The following is a 25,418-nucleotide window of genomic DNA, read 5'->3' as shown; positions in this document are numbered from 1 at the left end:
TCGCGGCCTGCTGGACCCCAGCCTGTCCAACGGAGTTAAAAACAAATTGCTGTCACAAACACAATGGCCAGGCGTGAGTCGGTGTTCTGCTGTCATACAGCATCGAGCGCCACCCCCCTCCCCCGCTACCCCCCATTTTCTTGCGAGTAATTTGATTGTGGTGGATAAAGAACCCAGAACACCTCCAGCGCAGCACGCCAGATAAAAGGCGAGTGAGAAAGGGGGGGGAAACAGGCGATAATCTGAAAACAGATTTCCATGCTTATTACACTAATGATTCCATCGTATTGGACGTGGCGGGGCACGGCGGGACCCTCGGCAGCCGATCTGCGCGCCCCTCTCATCTCCCTGCGCCGTTAAATGATGTAGTAATTTGAGTGACCCCTGACCGGGTGCCGGCCCACCCGTAATTGCATGTCATTCTGACAGGGAGATGACTGCAATGGAACCTAAGGATTCATCCTCTTGCTCTGTTTCTCTCTCTCCCTCTCTCTTTTTCTCCTCTTTTCTTCAGTGTGCTGCTTGAGTGTACAAAAAACTAACAAAAGAAATATTGCATTAATTTTCAAATGATGATATTACATTTAGCGTGGAGGCCTCATATATCAAAATCTGAGAACTACTCCGTTACTGTATGCGCTTAATCTTAATGGTATCGGTGGATGTCAAGGGCATGGAGGAAATTAAATCGGAAAGTGCAGATAGACCAAAGAAGATATTATCTCTTGATGATTGCGGTTTTGATAGGTATTTCAGTGAATTTCATTTTCTCCGGATGGGGAGAAGATGAGTTAGCCTGCACATTTTCTCATTTTTCTTCTACATGATTTATGTGAGTTGAGTATAAAACTTTTTTTTTCCCCCCTTGTCCCCCCAACTCAGAGTTTAACGGGAAGACACACACACACACACACACACACACACACACACACACACATATATGTGCGCAGAGTTACAGAGGACACACAGTAAATGAACAACACAAGTGTGCCTCTCTGCCAAAGCAGACCCTGGCTGCACGAAGGACGACCTGTGGAACCGGGGGGGGGGGCCCGTCAGCGGAACGAATCCGGGGAGACGGAGAGTGTCATTACTCAGGCTTGTTTACATTCAAAATACGTAATGAAATCTGTTGGCAATAATGAAGGAAATAAAAGTTTGGGGAATTGTAAAAGTGGTGAAGTTTGAGGAATGAGCTGAGGCCTCTGAAATAACATTTAGGGGCCGGAAACGACGTTATTATGCAGCGCTCGTGCCTGCTGGAGACATGAAGATGAACAGCTCCCAGCCCGTAAAATGTTGTTAGTGCTATCCTGAAGTATGGCACATTGTAAAAGAGTTCTGAATCCATATTGCGATTATATATAAAAGTATATCCATACACAACATTATTTTTTATATATAAGATGAGAGATGCAGAGGCTCGACCTCTGATAGGCAGGATTTTTATAAATATATAAATAAATATATTGCAGTGGAGCCCATCTTTGCCCTGATCTTATAGACTTGGATATTAAAAACAGGAATATTGCATTTAGGGGGATATATTTCCTTTTTTAATGGTAGGATGGGGTAGGACTGTTAAGTAACAAATGGGGGGAAGAAGTTGAAGTAAAAGAAAAACAACAATAATACAAATACATTAAAAATAAAACTGATTAGAGGTCAGCATTTCAGATGTCCAGGAGCAGTCATTTAAAGGAAATTATGTTCCATTTCTTTAAAATGTTTAATGGTATGTATATATATTTTTTTTTTTTTTTTTTGTTTTGTTTTGTTAGTGCCAGTGTTTGCTCCCCTCTAATGCAGTGTCTAGTGCCCTTTTGCAACAGGATGCTCTTTTGGAAATGTAATCAGCCCATATGAACAGGAAGTGTCTGGGGAAACAGGGTGAGGCAGCATCACACATGGCTGCTCCGGAGCTTCCCTTGCCACTCCAGCCTCTTGAGCTGCCCTTGACAGCCCATTTCTAATCGCTTTTTTATTAACTCAAGTAGAGACGGGCCCTCTGCCTGTGTCTGTTGGAATGCTGGCCTGCTGGGGGGGCACGGGGTAATTTATGTGTAGTAGTGCTCTGGCCTGTGTTTCACTCAGTGGGAGAGCAGTCTGGGTCTCTAACCAAGGGCCACATACATTATCTCCCCGTTGCTTCCCTGTTAGACAGCTGCCACTTGTTGCTGCTCCTGGGTCGATACCCGTCGTCTTCCTCCACCCCATGTCCTGATAACGTTCTCCTCTTATTATTAATTTATTTTTGTTTTCAAGACTTCCTTTTTAAAGTTGTTTGTCTGTCTGTGTTCCTAATGGTCTCAGAGATGCTGGATTTAAATAGCAGAGGCTGCTTGCTAGAGTGTCATTAACAAGCTTGGCCTTGGCCTCAGGGTCTCCCTACTGTGATGGCCTTCTCTCCTCACTTCCCTGTGAAGTGTGGAGGATGCTTGTGTTTGGTAGCTCTTGATATCTGCTATGGAGCACCTGAGCTCTATCAAGAAGAGGGTAACAGAAAAGTAAGGGGAAGGTGGAAAGTAAATAAAACTTATATTTACAAAATAAGTACAAGTTTTTGATAAAGAAATCTCACTGGGGTTTGTATTTTGGCTTTAGCTTTTGAACAAAGTGAGGGTGCCCAGAGTAACGCCAATACCAACACTTTGGCAGAACTGTCGTCAACACTGAGTTGTGCTCACACACTTTTGTCTTTGAGCAAATTGCAGTGTTTGGTATGAGTGACAGAAGGAGAGGTGAATGCTGTTCTCACCATTCCGGATTGGTGTCTGTAGGGAGAATATTGCTGATGACTGGGGAAGGTCCTTGGTCTCCGTTTGCAAGGTCAGCCAGACCTTCACTAAGATGTCTGTTGAGAGGAGGATTCCCTGCCTCCTGTTGGTGTGTCCAGCCAGATTGGTGTTCTGGGCTATGTGCCGAAGTCCTCCATAAGCCCACACTTGGCTGGCAGAGCGGGGGCTAAGGTTGGGCGGTACAGAGGTGGAGGATGTGGCCTATTTCGCTGCAACAGACAGGAGTGTGGACAAGCTTGAGTTCATGGGTAATTAGCTTTCCCTGGAGAAGAGGATCGCATCCCTGTGAGTGGTGAGATAACACCCTGCCCAGGAGTGATTGGGCTGGGCTATGGGGCTAGTGAGGCCTGGCTGGCTGGCCACAGCTCATCTGCTCCATTCCTCTTCTGCTCACGTTCTGTTCACCGCTGCTGAACCTAGCGGGGGGAGCTATTAACACATTAGGTATCCAACTGATTGCAGGTTCAAGTCCCCGGAGGCAGTACTGTTGTACTCTTGACAAGGCACTTAACCTGAATTGCTTCAGTAAATGACATGTTTAGTAAATGAAGGGAACTGTAGGCTCTGTAATTTGCTTAGGATAAAAGTGGCCTCCAAGCAAATATATGGGGCCACTTCTGTATGTGAGGTTCAGCTAAAGTTTTTTTTTTTTTTTTTTTTTTTTTTTTTTGAATGGGATAGGGGTGCGTTCTGTATCAGATTGCCATTCGCTCACCCTCCTTTGATTGGCTAATGGAAACACAAGCAGAGCTTTGGTTGTGCTTCAGGTTATGAAGCCTCAGATTTTGAGTCCCAAAGTAGGCGCTTTCACAGTGGAGCTCAGTTACAGCTTTACTGTTATTAATGGATCACCTGTGCTGTTATCTGTTCTGTGTGGGTATGAGGTGCAGTCTACTGGCCTGCTACCGTTTCAATAACGTGACTGTTATCGCCACAACCGAGCACAAGTGAGAAAGTGGCAACAACATGATTTGCACGTCCATGTCTTACGGTGACAGCGTGGACATTTACGGAACGAATGACATCATGCTGTGAAGCACGCTGCAAAAGAGGAGGACCAGCATGTGCAAGTTTCCACATTCCTTTTCCATCAATCACAGTACGGAAGCCCACTTTTCTCTTTTCATATATGAATTTATTTTCTCATTCATTAGAGGGCTTAATTGTTTCCATTTACTGGCAGTGAATTTGAAATTAATGTTCTTTGTGTATAAACATTTTTTGCTTTGAAATACATAACTGAAAAAAGTCCTTTGTTACTATTGTTATTTGACATATTTTATAACACTGTGGTCTTCTGCTACATTGCACAAAGTACATTTATAAATGGTATTGTGTACATAAAAAATAAAGCCATGAAGAAGCACAGGGCTTTCATTAGCTCAGTTGAGCAATAGTGGTTTGGTGTAACACCCTTTCCAGTCTTGCTAGAGCTGTGCTGGTACCAGTCCATCAGCCTAGCAGAGATCAACCCATGACAGGAAGCTGTAGTGTGGGCCAATGTTTTTTTGGCAGGCTCATCATTTTCATAATTTGACATGTTTATCTAAGCGTTATTGCGGCCTCCATTTGTCATGTTGTGAAACAAACAGAGGGGCTTTTCTTCATATTAATACTCCCTCTCACTGCTCTTTTTAAAAAGGGAGGAAGGTAGAAATCTTCCTGTGAAAATACACATCGTGTTATGTGGTCCGACAGATGCCTTAGGGACAATGTAAACAAATGCAAATGTAATTATCGGGGAAATGTCATAATAAACTGTAACTAAGATGATTGCAATGCAGGCCATTATACAGACACTTAAGCTCTGTTGTGTTATTTTTGCGGGTTGGTTATTGCACCAAGACAAAGTATTATTGTAATCACTGTTGTATGTATACAAAAAAGAAAGAAGGCTGACAGTTGAGTCTGGGAGGCCATAAAATTTCCTCTCCTGCCATTGCTTAGCGATTGGCAATTTTATTTTTCAGAAATATCTCAATCATTTTGATCTGCAGTTCAACAGCTGAAGGTGGTTTAAAAAAAAAAAAAAAAACGAACCGAACTTAAGAGGATGTCGTTTTAAGGCGGTGAAACTGTATTATTGGACTAACCAGGTTTGCAAAAAAAGTGACGTGTTTGTCATCCGAGACACCATAGTGACAGTTTTACATTAAAGTAGGTCATTATATTTTCTTGCTGCCACTGAAAAGTGACATTTTTACAAAGTGACAAGTTTACAGTTTGATAAATCAAATTTATGCTGAATAATGTACGGCAGGCTGTCACTGGAGCCTCCACACACTGCATTGCCTAAATGACACTCCCAGGAACGACATTCAGATTTGATCCTATTAGCATTTAATTTCTTTTTAATCCTACACATCCAGCGTGGCTGCATTATAACAAGTCTGTGCCCGGGAAAGAGCAATCTACGCTGCTCTTGCCTTTATAACTTCTTTACTCGACAATCCTTCTTTCTTGACAATTAATACCCTCAAATCTAATAGCAGGGATATTGGAATTACAGCTAACCCTTTTGAGGCGTGTCAGAAAGCTGATCAGCTTTATAGTATGGCTGTCAAGCCACTGCCCCCCCACACCCACACACCCCATCCTCTCTCTCTCATACACACTTGTCCTCTATTGGTGTGGTGGAACATTCTGTCTCATCATCTCTTACTTAGTGTGCTCTTACTAGATTACTTAAAAGGGCCCTTGTTTTTGCTGTTGCTTGACAACTTGTTGTGCTAAGATGTTTGCTTTGAAGAGCTGAGTGCTGCTCAAGAACTTGTCCTGGAACAAGATATTGCTGTTATTACAGGTCTAGTATTAGTGATGGGTTAATGTATTGAATTGTTTTTTTTGTCTCGTAGACTCCAGCAGAACAAGCGAAGGCTAGGCTCCAGCTGGTTCTGCAGGCAGCAGGTAGGTGGTTTTTGAACGTATGCAGGTGAAGCGGCAGATATCGATCAGGAACACGTAATAATGGGGAAACTGCACAAGGGATTCCCTACCTGCTTGTCAGAGAACATGAGCATACGGAATTGATAGGAACAAAGATGGATGCTTCAGACTCTGCTGTCTGGTAGGAGTCTAGCGTAATCTTTTGAAAACTATTGTTCCTTTTGCAGCACATATATATTTAACCCAACTGTGACAATGCAGAAACACATGGTGTGAGATGAAAAGACATGAATAGAAACGGAAAGAACAGAAATGTCTTCATGTATGAGGGCATGTGGAATGAACACTGTGACAATTTGTACTTTCATGTTACTATGAAAATGAGGGTAGAACTCAGCAGTGTAAGAAATGTTAAAAGTCAGGTGCAAAAGTGATCACTCGAGGTCATCACATGTAAAAACCAATGAATGAATTTGGGACCAGGTCTGACAGTAGAGCAAGAAGCGTTTCCTAATAACTGCACTTGTTTTTTGCAAGCAGTAACTCACCTGACATGGACCCCCGTTTGGTATGTGACTTAAATGTAAATTAGTGTAGCAACCTGCCATCATTTGCAGTTTGACAGTACAGCAAGGACACACATGCTCAGATGTGGCTTTTCATTGCCCTGACACATAATAATGCTGAGCTTAGCATATCTCAGTATCTGTGTAGGTCTCCTCTCTGTCTGCACCCTCCCTAGCCATGGTCGGTTCCTCCTGGGTACGCTGAGCACCTTTCTAGAAAGGCCTGCGCTCTGGCAGAGCTGCCGAATTGGCTCTGCGGCATTTTACTGACTTACGGATTTACTGTTATTACTCATCTTACCAGGTGTCTCCCCTCCAGGCTGAGGTACAAAGAATGAGATGTTAATTAGAGTGAAACTGTACCATATCAGACTAACAAAATATAACTGGGCAGATATAAAATTATATGACGAATAAATTCAGTGGAGTGACAAATGTTTAGTAGCTAGTGTCAGTTGTAGTAATTGTATAAGTTACAATTGAACAAAGTGTTTATGCAGTGTAGAATGGTGGAAACATACATGAGCCATCTATAAACCACATACCTGAACCTGTTTCATTGAAAGAACTCGATAAATTGTCAGTTGAAGAATGGTTTACTACCAGGGTGCCAGAATATAAGGAGGATTTTACCGTAAATATTGGAGTCACCTTGGAAGGCATGAAAGCAGTTTCTTTTGTGACCTTACCACATACATAAAGTGTGTATATGGTTCACTTTTTTTTTTTTTTTTCCCCCCCCTAAATCGTTTTAAACACGTGGACATCAAGAGCTCCCATACCCACCTGTGTCTGTCAGTTCTTTTGTAGTGCATAAGGTTGGCTGCAGCTCGAAATGCCAGCCCTGCCACATTATAATCCCATATTTACACTCTACATCCACGAAATGTAGCATATATGTAGTTAGGCAAATGTACTGTAAATTGATCCAAAATTCATAGCAGAGTAAAACTGAATTTATGTAAGATATAGAACGAACTGTCCCAAACTGCATTCTGTAGTCATACAGAATACAATACATCCCAGGCCAAACCCCTAAGGCCATGTCCTTCAGACATACACCGTGAACTTTGTGATAGATGGGCGTACACTGAAGATATCCTGTACCTCTCCAATGTCCTGGCCTTCATTAAACAGCTGACCTGAACTAGCATAACTTGTCTGTCAAATCATAGAAGAACCCAGACTGGTGTGACGTAAATGTTGCACTTAAGGATAATTATGACCTACTGTATTGATTGCCTGCCAAGTTCATATCAGATGGTTGGGTAATGCATGCATATGCTCTCTCCCTCAGACACACACGTGACACGAACACACGCAGACTACACACGTGCCATATCGGTCTGTGTATTTTTAGTATTTTTCAATAATGACCGAAAAAGGGGGTGGGGGAGACAGTCTCATATTTCATCAATTGAATTGTATATATTATGTTCTACGTCTTTTGAAGTGTATAATTATGAACCAGATGTGACAGCCCGGAGCTGGGCAAAAAAATCACAATTTGTTTATTCTACAACCCAGCTGTCAGCTGACATTTTTTTTAATCCGTGTAGTAGAAAATTATTAAAGGTACCAGGGGTTATACATCATCTCGGAGGCAGGCTGGTAGGTCCTGAAAGATATGTTAAACACACCACACCGTCATTAACATGTATTTGTGCGTGTGATGGTGATGTCCATTCTTGCATAGCGCTGAGGTCGAGGTGGGTTGATTTCGAGGTAGTAGAGTGGGTTGTGCCCGGAGAAGGGGCTATGATGGCGTTTGACCAGAGCCACCATCTTTCCCAGGCTTCTGTTGTGAATTGGACAGTGGTTGTTGTGAGATTTTGCTTCTGAGTAATGATCAGGCCCAATAGTAGGTTGGAGAGCCATCCTGCTAGCCCCTGTGTAATTAAACCTGAAAAGGCTTCAGCCCTGGGACCTCGCTCCCACTACTAATGTACTCATAATCAGTGTGGCCCTCCATAAAATAACCCTGGATTTAAGTGCAGTTCTTTGGCTGCAGACAGCCAGATGTTTGTGTGTTTAATGTAGCAGAGTTTCTGGTTTTCCTCTTTCTCTGAGCTGATACCTAATAACGGTTTTATGGCTGAGCTGAATCACTGGCAGCTCTGTCTTTTAACAGTGTGACACCGGCGTCCTGCTCGTGTCTCAGTGCTTTGCTCTATTACTTCTTCTCTACTTGTCTAGTAGATCCCATCCACTGTCCTCGCAGCTTGAACGTGCTTCTTTTAAATTCATGATCACATGATATATTTTTAAAAGCAGAGTATTCCATTGGCAAGGGTCTGCACAATCCCTGCGTAGAGTGTGTGTTTGTGTAAGTTGTTGTTTGTTGCATCTGTCAAGCAGCCTGACTGTTTCAGCTCTCAAATGGCATAGGTTTCACTTGGAGTGTTGTCTGGACTGAGCACACTTTTGCTCAACAGCCGCACGAACGGTTGATGTCATAGAATTTAATGACCTCATTCCCACCAGAAGGTAGGCAGTTTCTCGTCAGTGTGTGAAGAACATGGTCACATTAAAGACACTCAAGTGTGTGAAATAATGGACAACCTTCTTTGAAGGTTCTAATTGATTTCCAGGAGTCTGGCCTTGTAATTGTTCTCTCTTGGTAATGAGAGTATCCTGTGTGTGTGTGTGTGTGTGTGTGTGTGTGTGTGTGTGTGTGCGTGTGTGTGTGCGCGCGCACGCGCTTGCTGTCCCTTGCTGACTATCTTTTATCACTCCATGTGACCACATGCTACTAAGCTGCAGAAGTCCAGTAGCATATAGGCATATAGTTTAGTTCTCTGGGGCCCAAGACCCTGAGGTGCCTCTCCCTCTGCACCACTGTGTCACACTGCTCCTCTCCCTTGCTCTCCTTTCAGCGTGTCCTCCTGTCTTTTTGTCCCACAATGAACAGATGTTGAAGAGGTTTGTGAATGTTAATGTTCTGACAGAGCCATACTTAAGCCCTCTTGCTCCTCAGTGCACCCGCCAGTTCTTCCATAAGCTTTTCTTCTCCTATTCCCCCCTTTTTTGGTGTCTCCTGAGATCCGTAAAGCCTCCTGCCTCCCCCCATTACCCCCCCTCGTCACCCCCCTCTATTCTTTTTCTCAGTATATGGACTCTCTCAAGTCAGTGGAAAGCAGATCATCCTCTGACTAAAGCTCTTCAGGCTATTGTTATGGGGCTCTTTTGGGCTGTAATGAGGGCTCCCGGCAAAGCTGGCGGCCTGGTTAATGGTCATATGGGGGTTTGTGGGAGGGGCACTGGCTTAATATGAAAGCGTTGCAGCGATATGTTTATGGGTCACTTCCTGCCTGGCCTATGTATTGTGTTTGTGTGCACGCTGGCGTCCGCACACATACACACACGTCTTGCCCCCTAAGCTTACGGATCCTTCCCTCACATTTTCCTTTTTCGCCTGTCTCTGTCTCTCTGTCCCCTGCTTTCTCTCCTTCTTCTGCTACACTTAGTCCCACCGTTTCAGTGACAACCAGCAACTTGGTTGAGTTTGTAACGCTTCAGTGCACTTTTGACGGAGCGTCGGGTGTGTAAAGGGGAGGACTTGGAGTACAAGCATTTGCACAATCCGCTTTAGCAGTTTTACTGCAAATGCAGCAGAGCACTCTTAACCGCTTTCATGTCTATTGGGGCTGTCAGTGAAATGTATGAGGTAAGTGTTATAATACAAAAAGTGCTTCATTTGTCTCTTCCATTTCTTTCTTCTTTGCCTACCCCCCACCACTTGCTCCACCACTCTATCCCTCTTCTCCCTTGCCCCTTTGTGCGCCACAGTAATCCTCAGTGTAAATACAGGATCTTAGTTCGGCTTCTGCCACTCATTCTGCTAGACCACTTATGCCTCTGTTTTTTATTTTCTTCAGGCCTGTTCGTTGCTGCCAATTACCTGCACTTAGACACACAAGCATATACTGGAACTCATCAGATCACACGCACGCTTGTACGTTTGGGAGAGTCGAGAACACAAGCGTGTGTAATGTGGAAAAGGCCACTCTGAGTCCAGTCAGCATCCCTCTGTCTCTGTGAGGGTGTAAAGCTCTTCTAAAATAAATAGTTCCTTGGCACACTTGTCTCTCATTTTCTGCATTTAAAAAGGGCTTGCAGAGGAACCTGAGGTCAACGGCTATCTAAACTATGTAACCAGAACCTCCTGGCTTTCTTTCTGGTGTTTAAGAGAACTGAAAAAACATCACCAGATCATCCCATCAGAGTGCACAGTTTGGAAATTGGATTTGGGAATGTTTCTTTTTTGCTTTTCTTTTTTCTCAGATCCTTAAAAATCCCTCTTTCTGAATGTCTGACGCCTGGTGTGTAATTTGCGTGTGGAAAGAAAAGGCAGAGGGGGATTGAATCAAGCCACCGGCAGCTGAAAGAGCGTGTGATTTGACTAATTCGTACACAGTAAATGAATGCGTTAAGTGTCCTGGCCCCTGCTGGGGTCCCGCAACAGATGTGGGCTGTTCGGACCACATACATGGAGGGTATCACTTTACTCCAGTGGAACTAATGGGCTCACTCACTCTGTTCTGGTGGCTCACAGGGCTTTGTTCAAAGTGTGGTGTTTGGGGCATTGGGTCTCTCTCTTTTTCTCCCTCTCTCTTTTCACATGATTCTGGAAGGGAAGGCTCACCAACCTTCTCAGAGTCATCCTGCTCTCCGGATGGATTTTTGAGGTGATGGTGATGAGTTGAGACACAGGTACAAGATAGTACCAAGGTTGCTGAAGTGTGTGCAAAGACTGTGTGGTGGCAGTAATCATATTTGTTTGAGATGAATCCTTAAGGGGCTCCCTGCAGTTCCATGCAAGCTACAGATACAGTCCCTATATGATGCCTCCCCCTTGACAAACTCTTCTGCCAAACTTGGAAAGGACATCAGTGGAACAGGTCCTGTGTCCCCCACCCCCGATTGCTAAATGACCATACTCCTGATTTACTGTCAGGAACATAAATTATCCAGTGTACTCCACTGATACAATAAAAAAGATTAGAAAGTTCTCATGAATTTCTTCTTTCTTTCTTTCTGTCATTGAGGTAGTTTTATGTTTTTTTTTTTTTTTTTTTTTTTTAATCTGGTTAATGAAACCCAATAAAGGAATAAATCAATGATTATTATTGGAATGTCAATGGTCCCTGGTTATAGGTTGGGTCATGACTTGGTGAAATGAATGACTTTTTCCTGTCAGCTGGGTGACAAACATTGGAAGGCAGAGCACTATTCAATGTAGGCTGTAGATGAAAAGAGAATCTAATTCTTCTCCTGTTTAACACAGCTAATTGTGAGTGATGGCCTATAATTTAAGGGCTGTAGCTATTGATCTGTGGGATTTATGTGCGATTACCTCACTGTTCCAGTTAAGAGTCGCTATTATGTTTCTTAAAGAATCCAGTTTGTCCAAAGAAGGAGATGGCAATACCTGAATAAGCTTTTATCAAAGAGCTTAGACGTATTCACTTAACGGTATTAGACATCGAGGTAGATTGAACGATGTACCTGTTATTGGGGATTATGGATGGGATGGTGAGCACAAGAACAAGGGTGTGTAGACGTTTTAGTTCCAGGAATGCCGTTTCAAATTTGTTTATGTTCTATTGACCTGGGTGAAACTACTGGTATTTATTGTACTTAAATTTTCTTCCAACAATCTGTTTTGAAAATTAAACTGGTAGACTATGTTTTCTACAGTACCTTCCTGTAATGCAGGGATAAGAGAAACCCTGTGTCATCCACACTGGAACTTGGGCCTGTGTCGAAAGGAGACCGGCTGTATTTAAATAAATTAAAAAAAAAAAGTTGCAAAACGACCACTTGACTAATGTCAGGGTGCATCTTTACTGAGGTATTCTTCAAATCTTTGACAGAGCTTTTTTAGGTGAAACTGTGAAACCTCTTTGTTTACCAATATTTTTGTGTGAGTTTGCATGTGCACAGAATACATGGGGTATTGTCACTAACACATGTGTAATAAAAGGAACCAGTACAGAGAAACTGAATACTGTTCTCTTTGCTCTGTTACTTTACCTGACACATCTTTTAGTCTCCCTGAATACGTTCTCATACTGTGCTGCTTTCAATATAATATGTGCATATATATGTTCACATTATACACACATGCACACAGCAATTTGTTCTCTCCAGATTAAAGTTAGAAAAGGCAGTATGTCAGAAATTCTATACTCTGCTAGAAAAATAGGGGAGGGGGTTCTTTTTCTGCAATTTACTTTTCCTGATGTAAAGTTTTAATAGAATTTGTCTCCAACTTTTGAGGGGCCCTTGTATGCTAAGTGAGGAGGGTGTTTTGCATTGCTGCATGATAGCAAGAGGTTGTCAGGCACTTAGAAGCGACTGTGTGGGGGTAGCAAATGGAAAAATGGTCCCTTTCTTCTGTTGGCATTTTTCAAACGGCATCTGGCGGACTCTTGAAACGGCACGCCGCAAGCGTGTGTTCAAATCCAAACCCGATCGTTCCCCCTGCTTTCTTTCCCCTCTTCAGCAAGAAGCGGCCTTGGATTTATCGCCACATGGTGATGCCGCATGCTCTTCTTGCATCACTGTCTCAATATGTAAAATTTCCATAACAGAAAAAGGGAATATTTTTAATTTGCTGTTTTCCATAATTTTGCGACATATGGTATAAATGATTTTGATGCAAATGTATGTGCTAATTATTTGCAGACGAGTCTTAACAGACCAGCTATTGAAGTTAAATGAAAGCAAATTTGCAATCACCTTAAATTTTGCTAACCACTTAGTGTTAAGTAAACTTTGCTAAGTAATTTAATTACCTCGGCCTGCCGGCGGGAGTTCCAGGCTCCTGCAGGGGGTAGCAGAGCCCGACAGTGGAGCACATGTCCGGACAGGAGCCAGCATCTAGGTTGAAGGCTTTTCGCCGCAGTATGGACTGCATGCCCCCTTGAAGGTGCCCCATGATGCATAGATTTCTATAACAGTGGCCAAAAGGGTCCCCAAATGGCATCTTGACTAAGAGTTATGGAAAAGCCAGATGCTTAAGACTGCAGTGTTCCCTGAGAATCTCCACACCTTGACTTTTGGGCATTTTTGTGCCACATTAAGGAGTTGTCCTTTGAGTTAGGAGTCTGTCTCTCCCTCTCACAAAGTACGTTCAGCAGATAGTTTGGGTGATAGAAACTGCATGGTTCCAAGAATTTTTGGAAAGAACAAGCTGTTGTACCCTTCATAAAGGTACCTGATGTGCTTTAGAGAAAAAAAAAAAAAATGCAGTTTTCGTTTAATTAGCTCAAACAAAATGCAGTTTAATTTCAGTAAAATAGTATCCTAGGTAAGGAAATAATTTACAATTGTGAAAGAAGACTTCTGAAATAATTTTAACATTCAGCTATTTTGTAGCCTTTTCTCTGCTCTCGTGGAAAGCACATAATCACACACACATTATCTGAAACCACTTGTTTCGGGCGGGGTTGTGGGGAGCCGGAGCCTAAACCGGCAACACAGGGCGTAAGACTGGAGGGGGAGGGGACACACCCAGGACGGGACGCCAGTCCATCGCGAGGCATCTCAAGCGGGACTCGAACCCCAGACCCACTGGAGAGCAGGACCCAGTCAAACCCACTACGCCCACACCGGAAGCACGTAATGTCATTGTGAAATCTCATTTATGGCGTATGCTGGCTAAAAGCCCAAATGTTATAACCATACAGAGTTAGATTTTAGGGCGAGAGTTTTGCTATCCCAATTTGTTTAAAAAATAAAATAAAAAGATTTAAACGTAGATGTATAATTAGATTTATTTTGTTTGTTCTGAAAGAGCCAGGTGTAAAGGCCCCTCTTCATCTCACGAAGTTGCTCTGCTGTCCACCTTAGGGGCCTGACTTATATGTATAATACTAGTTCAGTCTGATGGTTTAACTCGGCAACAACCAGCTCTTTGCCTGACCCCCCCAACCCCCTCCACGCACACAAACCAAACATCCCCCAGGCCTGCTTCTTTAACAGGAGATATATTTCATTAAAGAAGAGGTGGAGGAAGAAAGCTTCATGCTGTTCTAATGCAGGTCCTGGGCAAAGGAAGACTTATGAAATTGACTTTTTTAACTTTTGGTTATACATGATCAAAACCATGAACTTTGATTTTACAACGCTGAACTCCCCACCTCTCCTCCTGTTGCTTAGCTGTTGACAGTTTGGCTGACCATTTAGCTTGCTGCCTGCTGATTTCAATCAGAAAAACAGCTGAAAGTTTTGGTGAGAGAAAAAGAACACTTTTCCATAATCTGCATTTAAAAACCGTTTGACTCTGCTTTTTAATGTCCTTACTTATTTCAGCCTTCAGACTCTCGGTGTGGTTTAGTTTTAAAAGTGGGTCACCCGCCCACCGTTTCTCCATTTATTTAAAAGACAAGCGCTTCAAATTGGTGTAATAAAAACCTCTTTGTTTTAGTTAGTATTGGAACATTCATCATCACTTTATTTAATATGAGGAAATAATTGTGCCATCCCCGAACTCTAATGGTCATATTCGCCTATGTTTTCTTTGTTGATCGAAATGAATGAAATTAGAATAAACAGCCTCTGAGTCGTCTGTAATCAAGCCCTGATTAATGGCGTTCGTTTTCAGCACCATCTTTCATTCCAGAGCACCTGATATCTTTCCCATAAACAAATTGTGTTTGTCTAAATTAAGAAATTAAATGAAGCGTTTGATGAGTTTATGATTGACCCCTTCTTACTAGAGCCCCATTTGTCACTGTCGTTATCATACAAAACTATTTGACTAATGTACTGTCAAAAGGAGCACATGGATTTATTATGCTCTCTGATTAATGTGTGCCCTGTGCCAAACTGGATTTTAATAATTTTTTGATTCTGGTCCTGGCAGTCGCTGCGCAGACCTGTCCCTGATGAAGTGCTTTATGCCCGTGCAGATTGAAGGATGATTATGTGCTGTTGATTCACATGAATCTCTCTTGCAGTTGAAAAGTATTTCATGTGGATGTTTTAATGATTTTTACCGCCGAGCAGCAACAAATTAGGTGTCTGTACTGACATGGAAGTGGAGGAGGAGAATCTCCCTAGGTGGGGTCTGGCTTGGTTCTGGGGGTGTACTACACATAGACCTCTTTCTGAGAGCCTTAAAAGAAGAGGGTTCTTTCACACTTCTTTTTTTCAGTTGAAATATCACTTGTCATCATGCCTTTTCCTACTTCCCCTCTTTTCAGGATCCCTTGACCTCTCTCAGGTTGTCCCCATCGTGCCTCCAGGTGACTCTCCTGAACACTCCTGTCCCATCATCAAAGATCTCCCTGATGTAGTCATCTGTGGCTCTGTTTCCTTCTCTAATGTCATTTTGTTTGCCTCCTGCTGTACATGTATTTCATAGCAAGTTCTATGATGTTTTCACCGATGCCTCTAGTCCTTTTTCCTCGTCACCTTACTGCTTACACTCTACTGCTTATGTTATGTGAATACTTGTGGTAAACAGGTGCTTGTTACACCTATATCTCTGCATGTCCACCAGTAACATCCAGAGATGAAAGCGTGCGTCACTTGTAGAGGCTGGAAGAACGTGTGGTCTTCCTCATCAGTCTGGCTCGGTGCGGCACCGCAGCTGCTTCCTCTTAGTACGTTTACAGCACTGACTGCGGAGCATTGCAAACACTTTGTAGGAATGTGCGTTGGAGAGAGCGTTTCAGGCTTTGTGTGAGAACAAGTTTGTGTGTGTGAATACAGCTGCCTCTAGTGTTGACTGTTTAAACCCCTTTTTTATGTCCCACTCCTTTTTTTAAACTGTAATTCTCAGATTGTCTTAAATAATTGAGAGTAATTTTTTAAAGCGCAGAACACAGGAATAAACTTTGCTGGGTTGATAAATATTTAGACACCTGTCTTCTCTAATATCGAGTTCCAGACCTCCAGAACAGATGGTAAAAAGATTCCACCCCCCCCACACACACACACACAATAACACACTCCTAATTTCATACAGATTTTTATTTCCCACTTCTTTTGTTGGCATGTTCAAGGTTCTGATTTCCATTTCTGCTGTTGGCAGCGATCCCAAGCAGTCGGTTAAACACAGTTTGAATGTCTATATACCTCAAAGCCCTTAAAATGAATGGGTTGCCTCATTCACTTCATACTTTTTAACGGCGCTGTGGATCTGCCATACAGAATTAGAAATAACAAATCTGCTGGCACGAGGCGCCAATGACAGAGGTATCTGCTGTACATCTGTGAGATTGATCACATGATGAAACATGATCACATGACACTCTCCCAAAAACCCAAAGCCACCCAAAGTCCTGGGACCAGACCGGGGAGGGGTGAAGAGAAATAAACATTTAATTAATCCTCCAATTTTCTTAAGCTGCATATTTCTGCCTAATTAGCAATCTTAGCAATCAGGGGCCTCAGAGAAGTATGTGCCTTAGTCCCTTTTGGATAAATAAATAAGAGAAATTACATTGTTGCTCTTTCATCTCTCAGAAAAAAACGAAATAACTGAGGAAAAATTAATGTTGGTTTAATCTCCCCTCCCCCCCAGTGTATTTGCATTCTTCAGGTTTTTTTTGTTCTGGTGCAGCTTCTCACAGAAGTAGGTTTCTTTCCAAACTCCATCTGCTGGACACATGGCCAAGGTTCCCTCTTTGTGCAGATGTGTAGAAGGGTACATGGAATGCTGCAGTCTGAACATTTTGGGAAATGCTTTGGACCACTTTGAGCCACTTGTCCCTCGTCGCATAGGTGTGTAACACATGGAGCAGGAGAGGCCTGGAAGGTGTTTTTCCTGCTCTGACGATAACTTCTCAGAACTGCTTGATCCACCTCTCAGGTGATCCGTCCTCTTCGCTGTCCTCAAGGGAGGTGCACTGTGGCTGATGGAACACTTTACCAGTGTGGCCATTGCTTCCCTGGGGAAATCTGCCTCCTTTATCATGTCACGCAGTAGAGGTCATTGCCTTAAATGCTCTAATGTTCCATAAGTAAGAAGATTAAAAATAAAAAAGTGTAAATTGTTAATCAAAAAAATAAGGAAATATGACAATTTGATAAAAGAATGGCTTTGCTTGCTCTCTTGGCTGGCAGTAAGTGTTTCAATTTCTTTTAAATGTAGTCCATGGCCTGGGGTTCCCCTGCCTGGCAGGGAGGCATGTGTCTCTTAGTGTTGCTGTCAGCGATTGCTGCTCCGGAGAGTGGCTACGAGCTGTGGTGTGATTTACAGGTTTGGGGTGTCGAGCCAGTGTGTAACTGAGAGAGATGAAACTAGTCTCTGTGGCAGATATATCTCCTGGATATTTCCTTGTTCACATTTTTTGATTACTGGGGAGAAGGGGGGAAAAAGTTGACCAAGATAATAATAACTGGGAGCCTTATTTTATCTTGTGTTGCACCCACTCTCTCACGATGTTTCTTTCGTCATGTTTAAGATGAAGTTGTAGGTTTTGGGAAGCCCTGATATGGGCTGGATAGGAGCCTCTGCAGTATTCTTGGCAAGAGTTTGCCCACTTCAGGAGGACAGCTGGATGTGTAGCTATGTATCTTTGTACCACTTAAGCATTCTCTGCCAATGGGACTGTGTTCACCAAGATATTAATAACCAGAGGGAACAAGGACAAGACAGAAAGGTAGAACTGCAGGGAAATGCTATAAAGTAGGTCTGCTGGACCATGCCGATGAGAAACTGGGCGCTGTAGCAAGAGCGACGCAGCAGTGGGAAGGGGTGTAAATCCCCATCTGCACCCCCATGTTCCTCTCTCCCACTGCAGTGCCTGATGAGCCAGGATGAACATCAACAATAAATATGTAATCCTCCACGCCTTAAATCCCCTGGATTACAGATCTGGGAATTACAGCTGGATTTCCACTACTCTGCTTTCACTTCTGTCTGCCTCCATCCTGTAAATATCTACTCTTGGCCCAAGTCACTGGCAGAAACCTTTGATAAGATGGCATTAGGTGTTTGGTTTAACTGGACAGAATGGATAGAAAAGGGATAGTTTAAGTCCTAGGGGCCGGAAAAAATAGGTATATAGTTAACAGTAATCTGGCCTCCCTCTTCTACCTTGTTCCATTCTCTCTGTCACAGAAGGCAGCTGTTCACATTCTACCAAAACTGCTTTATCTCTCAGATGCAGATGTCTTTAGTGTAGGCAGGTCTTCATATTTGTGTAATCTCTTTCATTTAAGATGCTCTGATAGCAATGAACCCCGGAATCATCTTAGCCCCCCCCCCCCCCCCACCCTATTGTCACCCCCACAAACCACCGCTGTTGTTCCAAAATCCTCTGACGAAAAACTACTTTATTTTTGTCTTTAGTTTCTCATGACAGCATTTGGCTGAAAATTGTCCTTCAGAAAAACATGCACAGAACAATACTTTGTAAGCCTATTGACTCAATTTCCTTTGCTTCTGTCATGTAATGTAAGCCCTGGATTTGTTGTTAAGTGGAATTATGGCACAATGAAAGCATAAGTGCAGTTGAGGCGAGTTTCAGACCCAACATCTCGGAGTCAACATGTGCATTTTGACAGTGAATTCTGGCCTCCTCTTGATCACGCTGCCTTGCAACATGTGCTTCTCTGTAGGCCTGTTACCTCTGGAGACGTAGGAGTCAAATGTGTGATATGTCCTTATAGCCTTACACAATATGAGGTGGTTTCTCTTCCCATCGCAGTTCATCACAGGGCACTGAAAACAGCAGAAATATTCCTTGTCACGTTCTCTGAATTGTCCCTTCCTCATATGGTAGAGAAACAGAAGATAATTTCATAGGCAGTGTTTATGTGACTCTCATGTGTCCCTCCTCACACTGCCAGCCCCCCCACCCTCCGCCACTGTTTATCTGTTTGTAAGTGCTGTGTGCATTTAGACGCATGAATGCAGAGAGAGGAGATGGGCCTCTGGTGCCTCCCCCCTACACACCTGTCAGCTCAGACTGGATCTCAGGTGGTCCAAGAGCAGACAGGCTGTCCGGCTCAGCTCTGGGCCTCTTAATTACCCGCAAAGGAGTCCCCTGGCGCCAGCCGCATGGTCCAGGAGGGCGGGTGGCAGATTGAGGGGGGGGGTCTCTGGGTACCAGTCCCAGGCCAAATCAAGCAGCAGGGGCTCCTGCTTTATTCCTGCAGACAACAGGCTGGTCTACAACAGGTCGCTAACAGGGAGACACCAGGGGAGGATGTCTGTCTCTCTCTGTGTGCGAGCGCATGGGGATTGAAAGGGATTGTATCTGTGAAAGTGTGCGTTCGTGCTACATTGGAAGCTTTTGCGTTTTTTACTTTGGTGCTGAGCATGTGTCGGACCATCTACTTAGTTGAGTGCAAAGGAGAAGTATTTTTCCACTGGTTCATAGTTTACGACTACATCATCTCAACAGAGATGATTTTTTAACTCATGTTCCTCTATTGCCAAGCATTTCTCCACTAAGCTATCTGTACTTTACCTAAACTTCAAAGGAGCGGCGCTGTAATCACTTGACGAGAAAAGCTATCTGTAATGGTAGTTTGGTGTTGCCACGGTGGGGGAGGGTGGTACCCGCACACCTTTGAAGTCAGAAAAGATGCTCACGGCAACACTTACCTCCCTCAAGAGGAGAACTTTAAGAGAAACCCCTCTTAAAGTCTACAGTTAGAGTGTTTTTGAATTTTTATGTGATTTATTTATTGGATTTTTTGGCTTCTTTTCAAGTTGCTATGAGTGGTGTTGTGGATGGGAACTGTTGATAAGTTGTGTTTGTCTGTTAAGATCACACTGACTTCGGTTTGGCTTCAAGAACTCACCATTTCAGAAGTTCCTTAGGAAATGTGACCCTGTACAGTTTTATTTGCGTGAGTAGGTCATCAGACAGGTCATCTGCGTTCTGTTGGCGTCCAAAGAAGTGTCTGATTTCGACCTGCTATCTACTGGTAAACGGTGCCGCCACTTCTGGCTATTAAATTTCACGAAACGGAAACTTCTTAGTGCACGCAGGCAAATTTTAATGTGTTGAGCTCTATAAGAGTACTGCACCTGTTTTGCTGAAGTTCACACACCTTCCCCTAAAGCATATTTCCATCTGTGTGTCCTTTCCACTCTTCCCCACTCCTTCCTTTCTATCGGTCCTTCTTCTCTCATCTCTTGACTGAATACCCTTTGTGTTTTTACGGCACTCCACCTTCCCTTATGTTCAGCCGTGTGACGGTCACCACGCTGCTCTAAAGCTATGCTCATTTCTTTCTTGATCGTCAGTGTGAGCTCTGGAACATTTCCAGGGAGTCATATAGCCAAAAGGTCTTGTGGTTGTAGACTTAGGTAGGGGAGCAGGCATGCAGGTTCTTTCAATATCCTCTTAGACAGTTATTCATGTATCTCAGATCTGATGATGATGATGATGACGATATTATTATTATTATTATTGTCATCATCATCAATCCCTATGGGGTTCAAGCTTGCAATCTCTCAAGCTGTCCTAGCAGCGCTATCTACTGTGCCACCATGTTTGCCTTTTATTTGTAATGTTCTTTTATATTGATATTATTCTAAATTCTGTCCAAACATTGTAGCTGTTTTAGCTTTGTATTACCAAAACGCTGTATTAGAGGAAGTACATAAAGGATGTGGTACATAAATACTGTGGCTAATTAAGCACTAATTGACCTAATTATGCTGGATGGAGGAGAATGAAAGGCAGGATGAAAAAGCAGCCCTCTGGGAGTCATTTTTAAGTCCCTGTGCTGTTGAAGACTTAAAGCAGGAGTGCCGTAGAACTTCTGGCGTTTAGTCTGTTGTTGAAGAAAAGATCTGCTGGAGATGTCAGAGATGCTCACCTATAGAGGTAGAACGTTCCCTCAGAGGCTCGCACGTTTTTGGGTGTAGGGAATGTGAGTTGAAAATGGCTTCCTGAGCCATCTGGAATTTGATGCCATTCCTTGCAGTATGACTCTAGGTGAAAGATTTAGTCTGTCTGGTACAACTGGAGAGTAATAGGAGGCCTGTGAGACAAAATAAACGCAGCTGGAGACTCCATCAGCTTAGGTCGGTAGGGTGCATGGCATGCTGCTTGCCGGATTTATTCATATATGCGCAAGGCAGCACTGTGCACCTGTTAATCGAACACTGCTTACTGACACAGAGATGGGCAAGTGAGGGGCTCCAGTTCCAAAGCTGTTTTTAAAGTGAAAGCTCTACTGTCGGTACAAAGCACAGTGTCAGGCTTCATGGGGGAGGAATAGCTTGATCAGGCCTTGCGTGTGCATGCATCGCTGACTGTGCCTGTGCCCTTGAGTGTGCCACTCAGTTGCTGCAAATATACATGACTATATAGGCGGAAAGGACATGTAAAATACAGCGGACTCATGTACTGGCATCTGTAATAACATAAGTGACGGTGAGCTATAAAGCTGGTTTGAAACGGTGTTTTTTGTTGAAATAAATGCTGCTGAAAAATGCTTCTATACCAATTCCTCACATAACTGTAAATTTGTTCCATTGACTCATCCATGGAAATAAAATAATTGCTTCCAGGGCAATAAATGTCATGTGCCTAAAATGAAAATGCCAAAATAAGATATTTTCATCAGTAACCATAACGTCAATATATTTTAAAATATTTGTGACAAAAAGTATTATTTCTAGATTGTCCTGATTTTAACTTACTATTAATAATGCAGGGTCACAGTGGTCTGGGGCCTATCCAGGAAGCATGAGGCAGGGTACACACGTTAGGCTCACAGATGTTTATGATATAAAGAAAAAGATTTACAAGATCACTGTGTACATCTTTCACTCTGCAGAGCATGTTGACTCTCCCTTTGGAGACACTAGAGTTACTGGCATATGCATGACATCAGATGACCTAGGTTGTTTTGTTTATGCTAGTGCAAGGGTATTCATGTTACTAAAGCTGTTGTTACAATTTAAGTAATTAACACATGTTATAATTATTCTAGTTAGTGATATTTAGTATTAAAGTGTGGGTGGCATAGTGGGATAGCAAATTGTTCAGACATGGCTTCGAATCCAGCTGTCTCTCTGGAGTTTGCGCGTTCTGTCTGTGTCTTTGTGGGTTTCCTCTGGGTGCTCTGATTTCCTCCCACAGTTCAAAGTAGTGTTTTAGTTGGGTTCGTGACTCTAAATGTCCTGTAGTATGTGAGTGTTTGAGTGAATTTGTGTTTGTGTGTGGGGAGCTTGTCTAAGATGGGCTGGCATCCCAGTCAGAGTATACTCGTTTAATATTGCTGCTTCTGTTACGTGAATGGCTCCAGATCACCGTGACTGCTGCATTGGACAGTATTTAAGGGGCAGCTGGTAATGTAGTGATTAGATCCATCAGCATGCATTTGAAAGACCCAATTTCACATCCCTCCTACAAAGACAGGTGCAGAAGGAGGCAGTGGTAAATCAATTCCTTACCCACTCTTACCATGAAACCCATGCGAGTAGTCATCATGAGTCAGATTTGATTTAACAGCATTTATCTTACCCATCCATCCAACCAGCCATCCAGTTTCAATAACCACTTGTCTTGATCAAGGCATTGTATTATCAATTACAAATATATTGTAATTATGAAAAGAAACCGTAAAAATATTATATGCAAAATACATAAACATGTAAATCCCCTCCCTGCTTCTCCGTGTTTCTTCCCACAGTCTAAAAACTTGTGGTTCAGGTCAACTGGTAACACTGAATAGCTTTGTGTGTGTTGCATTACTCCGCTACATAAACATGTGAATGATTGTAGTGTATTTACATTACATTTATTCATTTAGCTGACACTTTTCTCAAAAGCTACTTACAGTGTTAAGATTACAATTATCTACCCATTTATACAGCTGGGTAATTTTACTGAAGCGATTTAGGGTAAGCACCTTGCTCAAGGGTGCTGCAGCCGGAGGTAAGGATCGAACCTACGACCTTTGGATCCAAAGGCAGCAACTCTAACTGCTACGCTACCAGCTGTCCCTATTTAGCACTTTACGTGACCTGCTGAATGAATGAATGAAAATGTCTTCCACCTTTGTTACCTAACAAGCTGACGTGGGGGTATTAAATGAGACTCCCTGTAAAGCTAAATTCTCGTGACTCAAATAGGCATGGCTTAAAGGGTGACTATTTGCAAGTAGCTTAACGTTATTCGACTGTATAATAAGCCTATCGAACGAAAAAAGGGTATATATTCGCACAAGCTGCTGTAGTGATTTTTCATTGTATGGGACCTCTTTATATGAGAAGTGAGTGTATGATATTTATTTTACTTTTAAAAAAAAAAAAAAAAAAGAAAAAACAGTGGTAATAACTGTTTTATGAAATATACACAGCTGATTGTGAAAACGCATAACTGTTCATCAGGGTGGAAAGTGCCCACAATCCCGCTCTTTAAATTTCTGCTTTAGTTAGGGGTTTAGGGGGATCAATAGCGGACTTTGTTGATTCCATTAGCACATTATTTTAATGAGAGAATCAGAGACCAGGCCCACAGTGCCCCACCTGCCAGGGTCACTGTCCACACAGCACAAAGGGGTGGCAGAACCAGGGGGAAAGGGCTCTTGTTGACCGTGGATGTGTCTGTGTGTAAATGTCCACAAGCGCTAATCCCCTACAGCACAGCTTTCTGTAAGCTGGCCCAGCCACTTCATTGACTTTGATCCAGTTTGAGGAAGGGGTTTTCGGGGGTGTAGTTCAGTTTCCCATAATGCTGTTGATCAATGATTTCCTTTCAGCGTTGATGTAATTAAAGAGTTTTAAGCCAGTTCTGTGCCTCTGTCCTTTTTTGGGGGCCTGGAATTTATTATTCAAGAGGTTTAAAGGGGGATCGATATGAGATGGAAGCCCCATGGAGATGGGTGTGAAAGGGTGGAGGGTTTAGTTTGTGCGTTTTTGGGGGGAGGTGGCAGGTAGCAGACCCATGTGTTACGCAGTGCTTCAGGAAAGGGGCACAAGGTTACAGAAGCACTAGGGGGCTCCTGCAGACACACCGCTCTAGTGCAGTGATCGCTTAACTCTCTGTAGCGTGCCGCTAAGATCCCATCACTGGCTCTCGGAATTATGGCTACAGTACAACTAAAAAAAAAAATTTTTTTCTCCCTCCTCCCAAGGAATTTTACATATTAGGTATAATTTTGAGTACAGTTCAGTTGCACTTCAGATGCATTTGCCTTATGCTTTCTCAGCTTTACTTGGGCACCCATCCAAAATACTGCAGGAAAAAAAAATAGAAAATCTGGGTTTCTATGAATGAGTAATGCATCTGAACGCACTACAACTGAGCTGGTGATCCTACATCAGCCCGTTTTGTAGTGGCGCATGATAACTCCAGATATCCCCTCATACGATGTTTCCCCTTTCACACAAGTTCTTGTCTGCAGTGCACATTGGTGTGTTTTTTACTTTTTTCCCTTCACATTGGGTTAATTAATAATTAGTGTTTTTTGTAACATGTTGAAACTCCACTAAAATTGTCATCCCCATTCGTCATTTTTTTTTTTTTTGGGATGTGGAATAAAAACGAATAATACTATTTATGTTCGATAGGAACTGAATCAAAGCAGCCTTTTATTATATACAAAATTCTCACTTTTGATCAGTAGTTTGTATAGTGCAAGAGTGAGGTCTTGTGTCTAAAATCATGTTTTGGATTAATAATGTTACCGTGTTTTCTATTATTTTGAGAAAGCTAATGAACTTTTAAATTAACCTCTCGTAAGAAGACTTTAAAAATTAACATGAATATGTTTAATTGTAACTGGTTTTCATATTGGTTACTGTTCCTCATGGATGAAAGATTTTCATGCCATTTTTTTAAGCTACTTGTGAACAGTAGTTGTCCACCTGTTTCATTAACACTTGCAAATGATCTTAGTTCACTCCTTCACGTACTGTGCATTTCCCATGTGCTTTTAATTAAGAAAATTCAACAAATTAAGTTTAGTTTGTTTATTTATTTTCCTGGAAGACCACATAATTTGCATAACAAATAAAGCTTTGATTTCCAATGTTTTTTCATTTAGCCAGACATTTAATAGCACTTAGAGATATGCATTTTCTTTGCAATTGCACCATCTATGAACTGTAAATAATTTGAACATGAATGTTTTGAAATGAACAAGCACTTTCAGGGAAGCTATGCTCCCACCCACGTGCAGCGAGGGGAAATATTGTGTGTGTCTAAGGTGCTTATCTTTAATGTTGCTCTGTGCT

At 42.6% G+C, this 25,418-nt stretch overlaps 1 protein-coding gene across 1 annotated transcript in view; it reads left to right on the top strand.

The window, feature by feature from the left end:
- Positions 1 to 25,418, top strand: part of rsrc1 (arginine/serine-rich coiled-coil 1) — a 108,651-nt gene that overhangs the window by 51,657 nt on the left and 31,576 nt on the right. The window contains exon 7 of the mRNA XM_018732478.1: positions 5,654 to 5,705. Coding sequence (XP_018587994.1) covers positions 5,654 to 5,705 — 52 coding nt within the window. The remainder of the gene's footprint in view (positions 1 to 5,653; positions 5,706 to 25,418) is intronic.

The sequence above is a fragment of the Scleropages formosus genome, chromosome 10, assembly GCF_900964775.1.
Source record: "Scleropages formosus chromosome 10, fSclFor1.1, whole genome shotgun sequence".
Classification (NCBI taxonomy): domain Eukaryota; kingdom Metazoa; phylum Chordata; class Actinopteri; order Osteoglossiformes; family Osteoglossidae; genus Scleropages; species Scleropages formosus.
The sequence above is the reverse complement of the archived record's forward strand: the minus strand, read 5'-3'. Positions and strand labels throughout refer to the sequence as shown.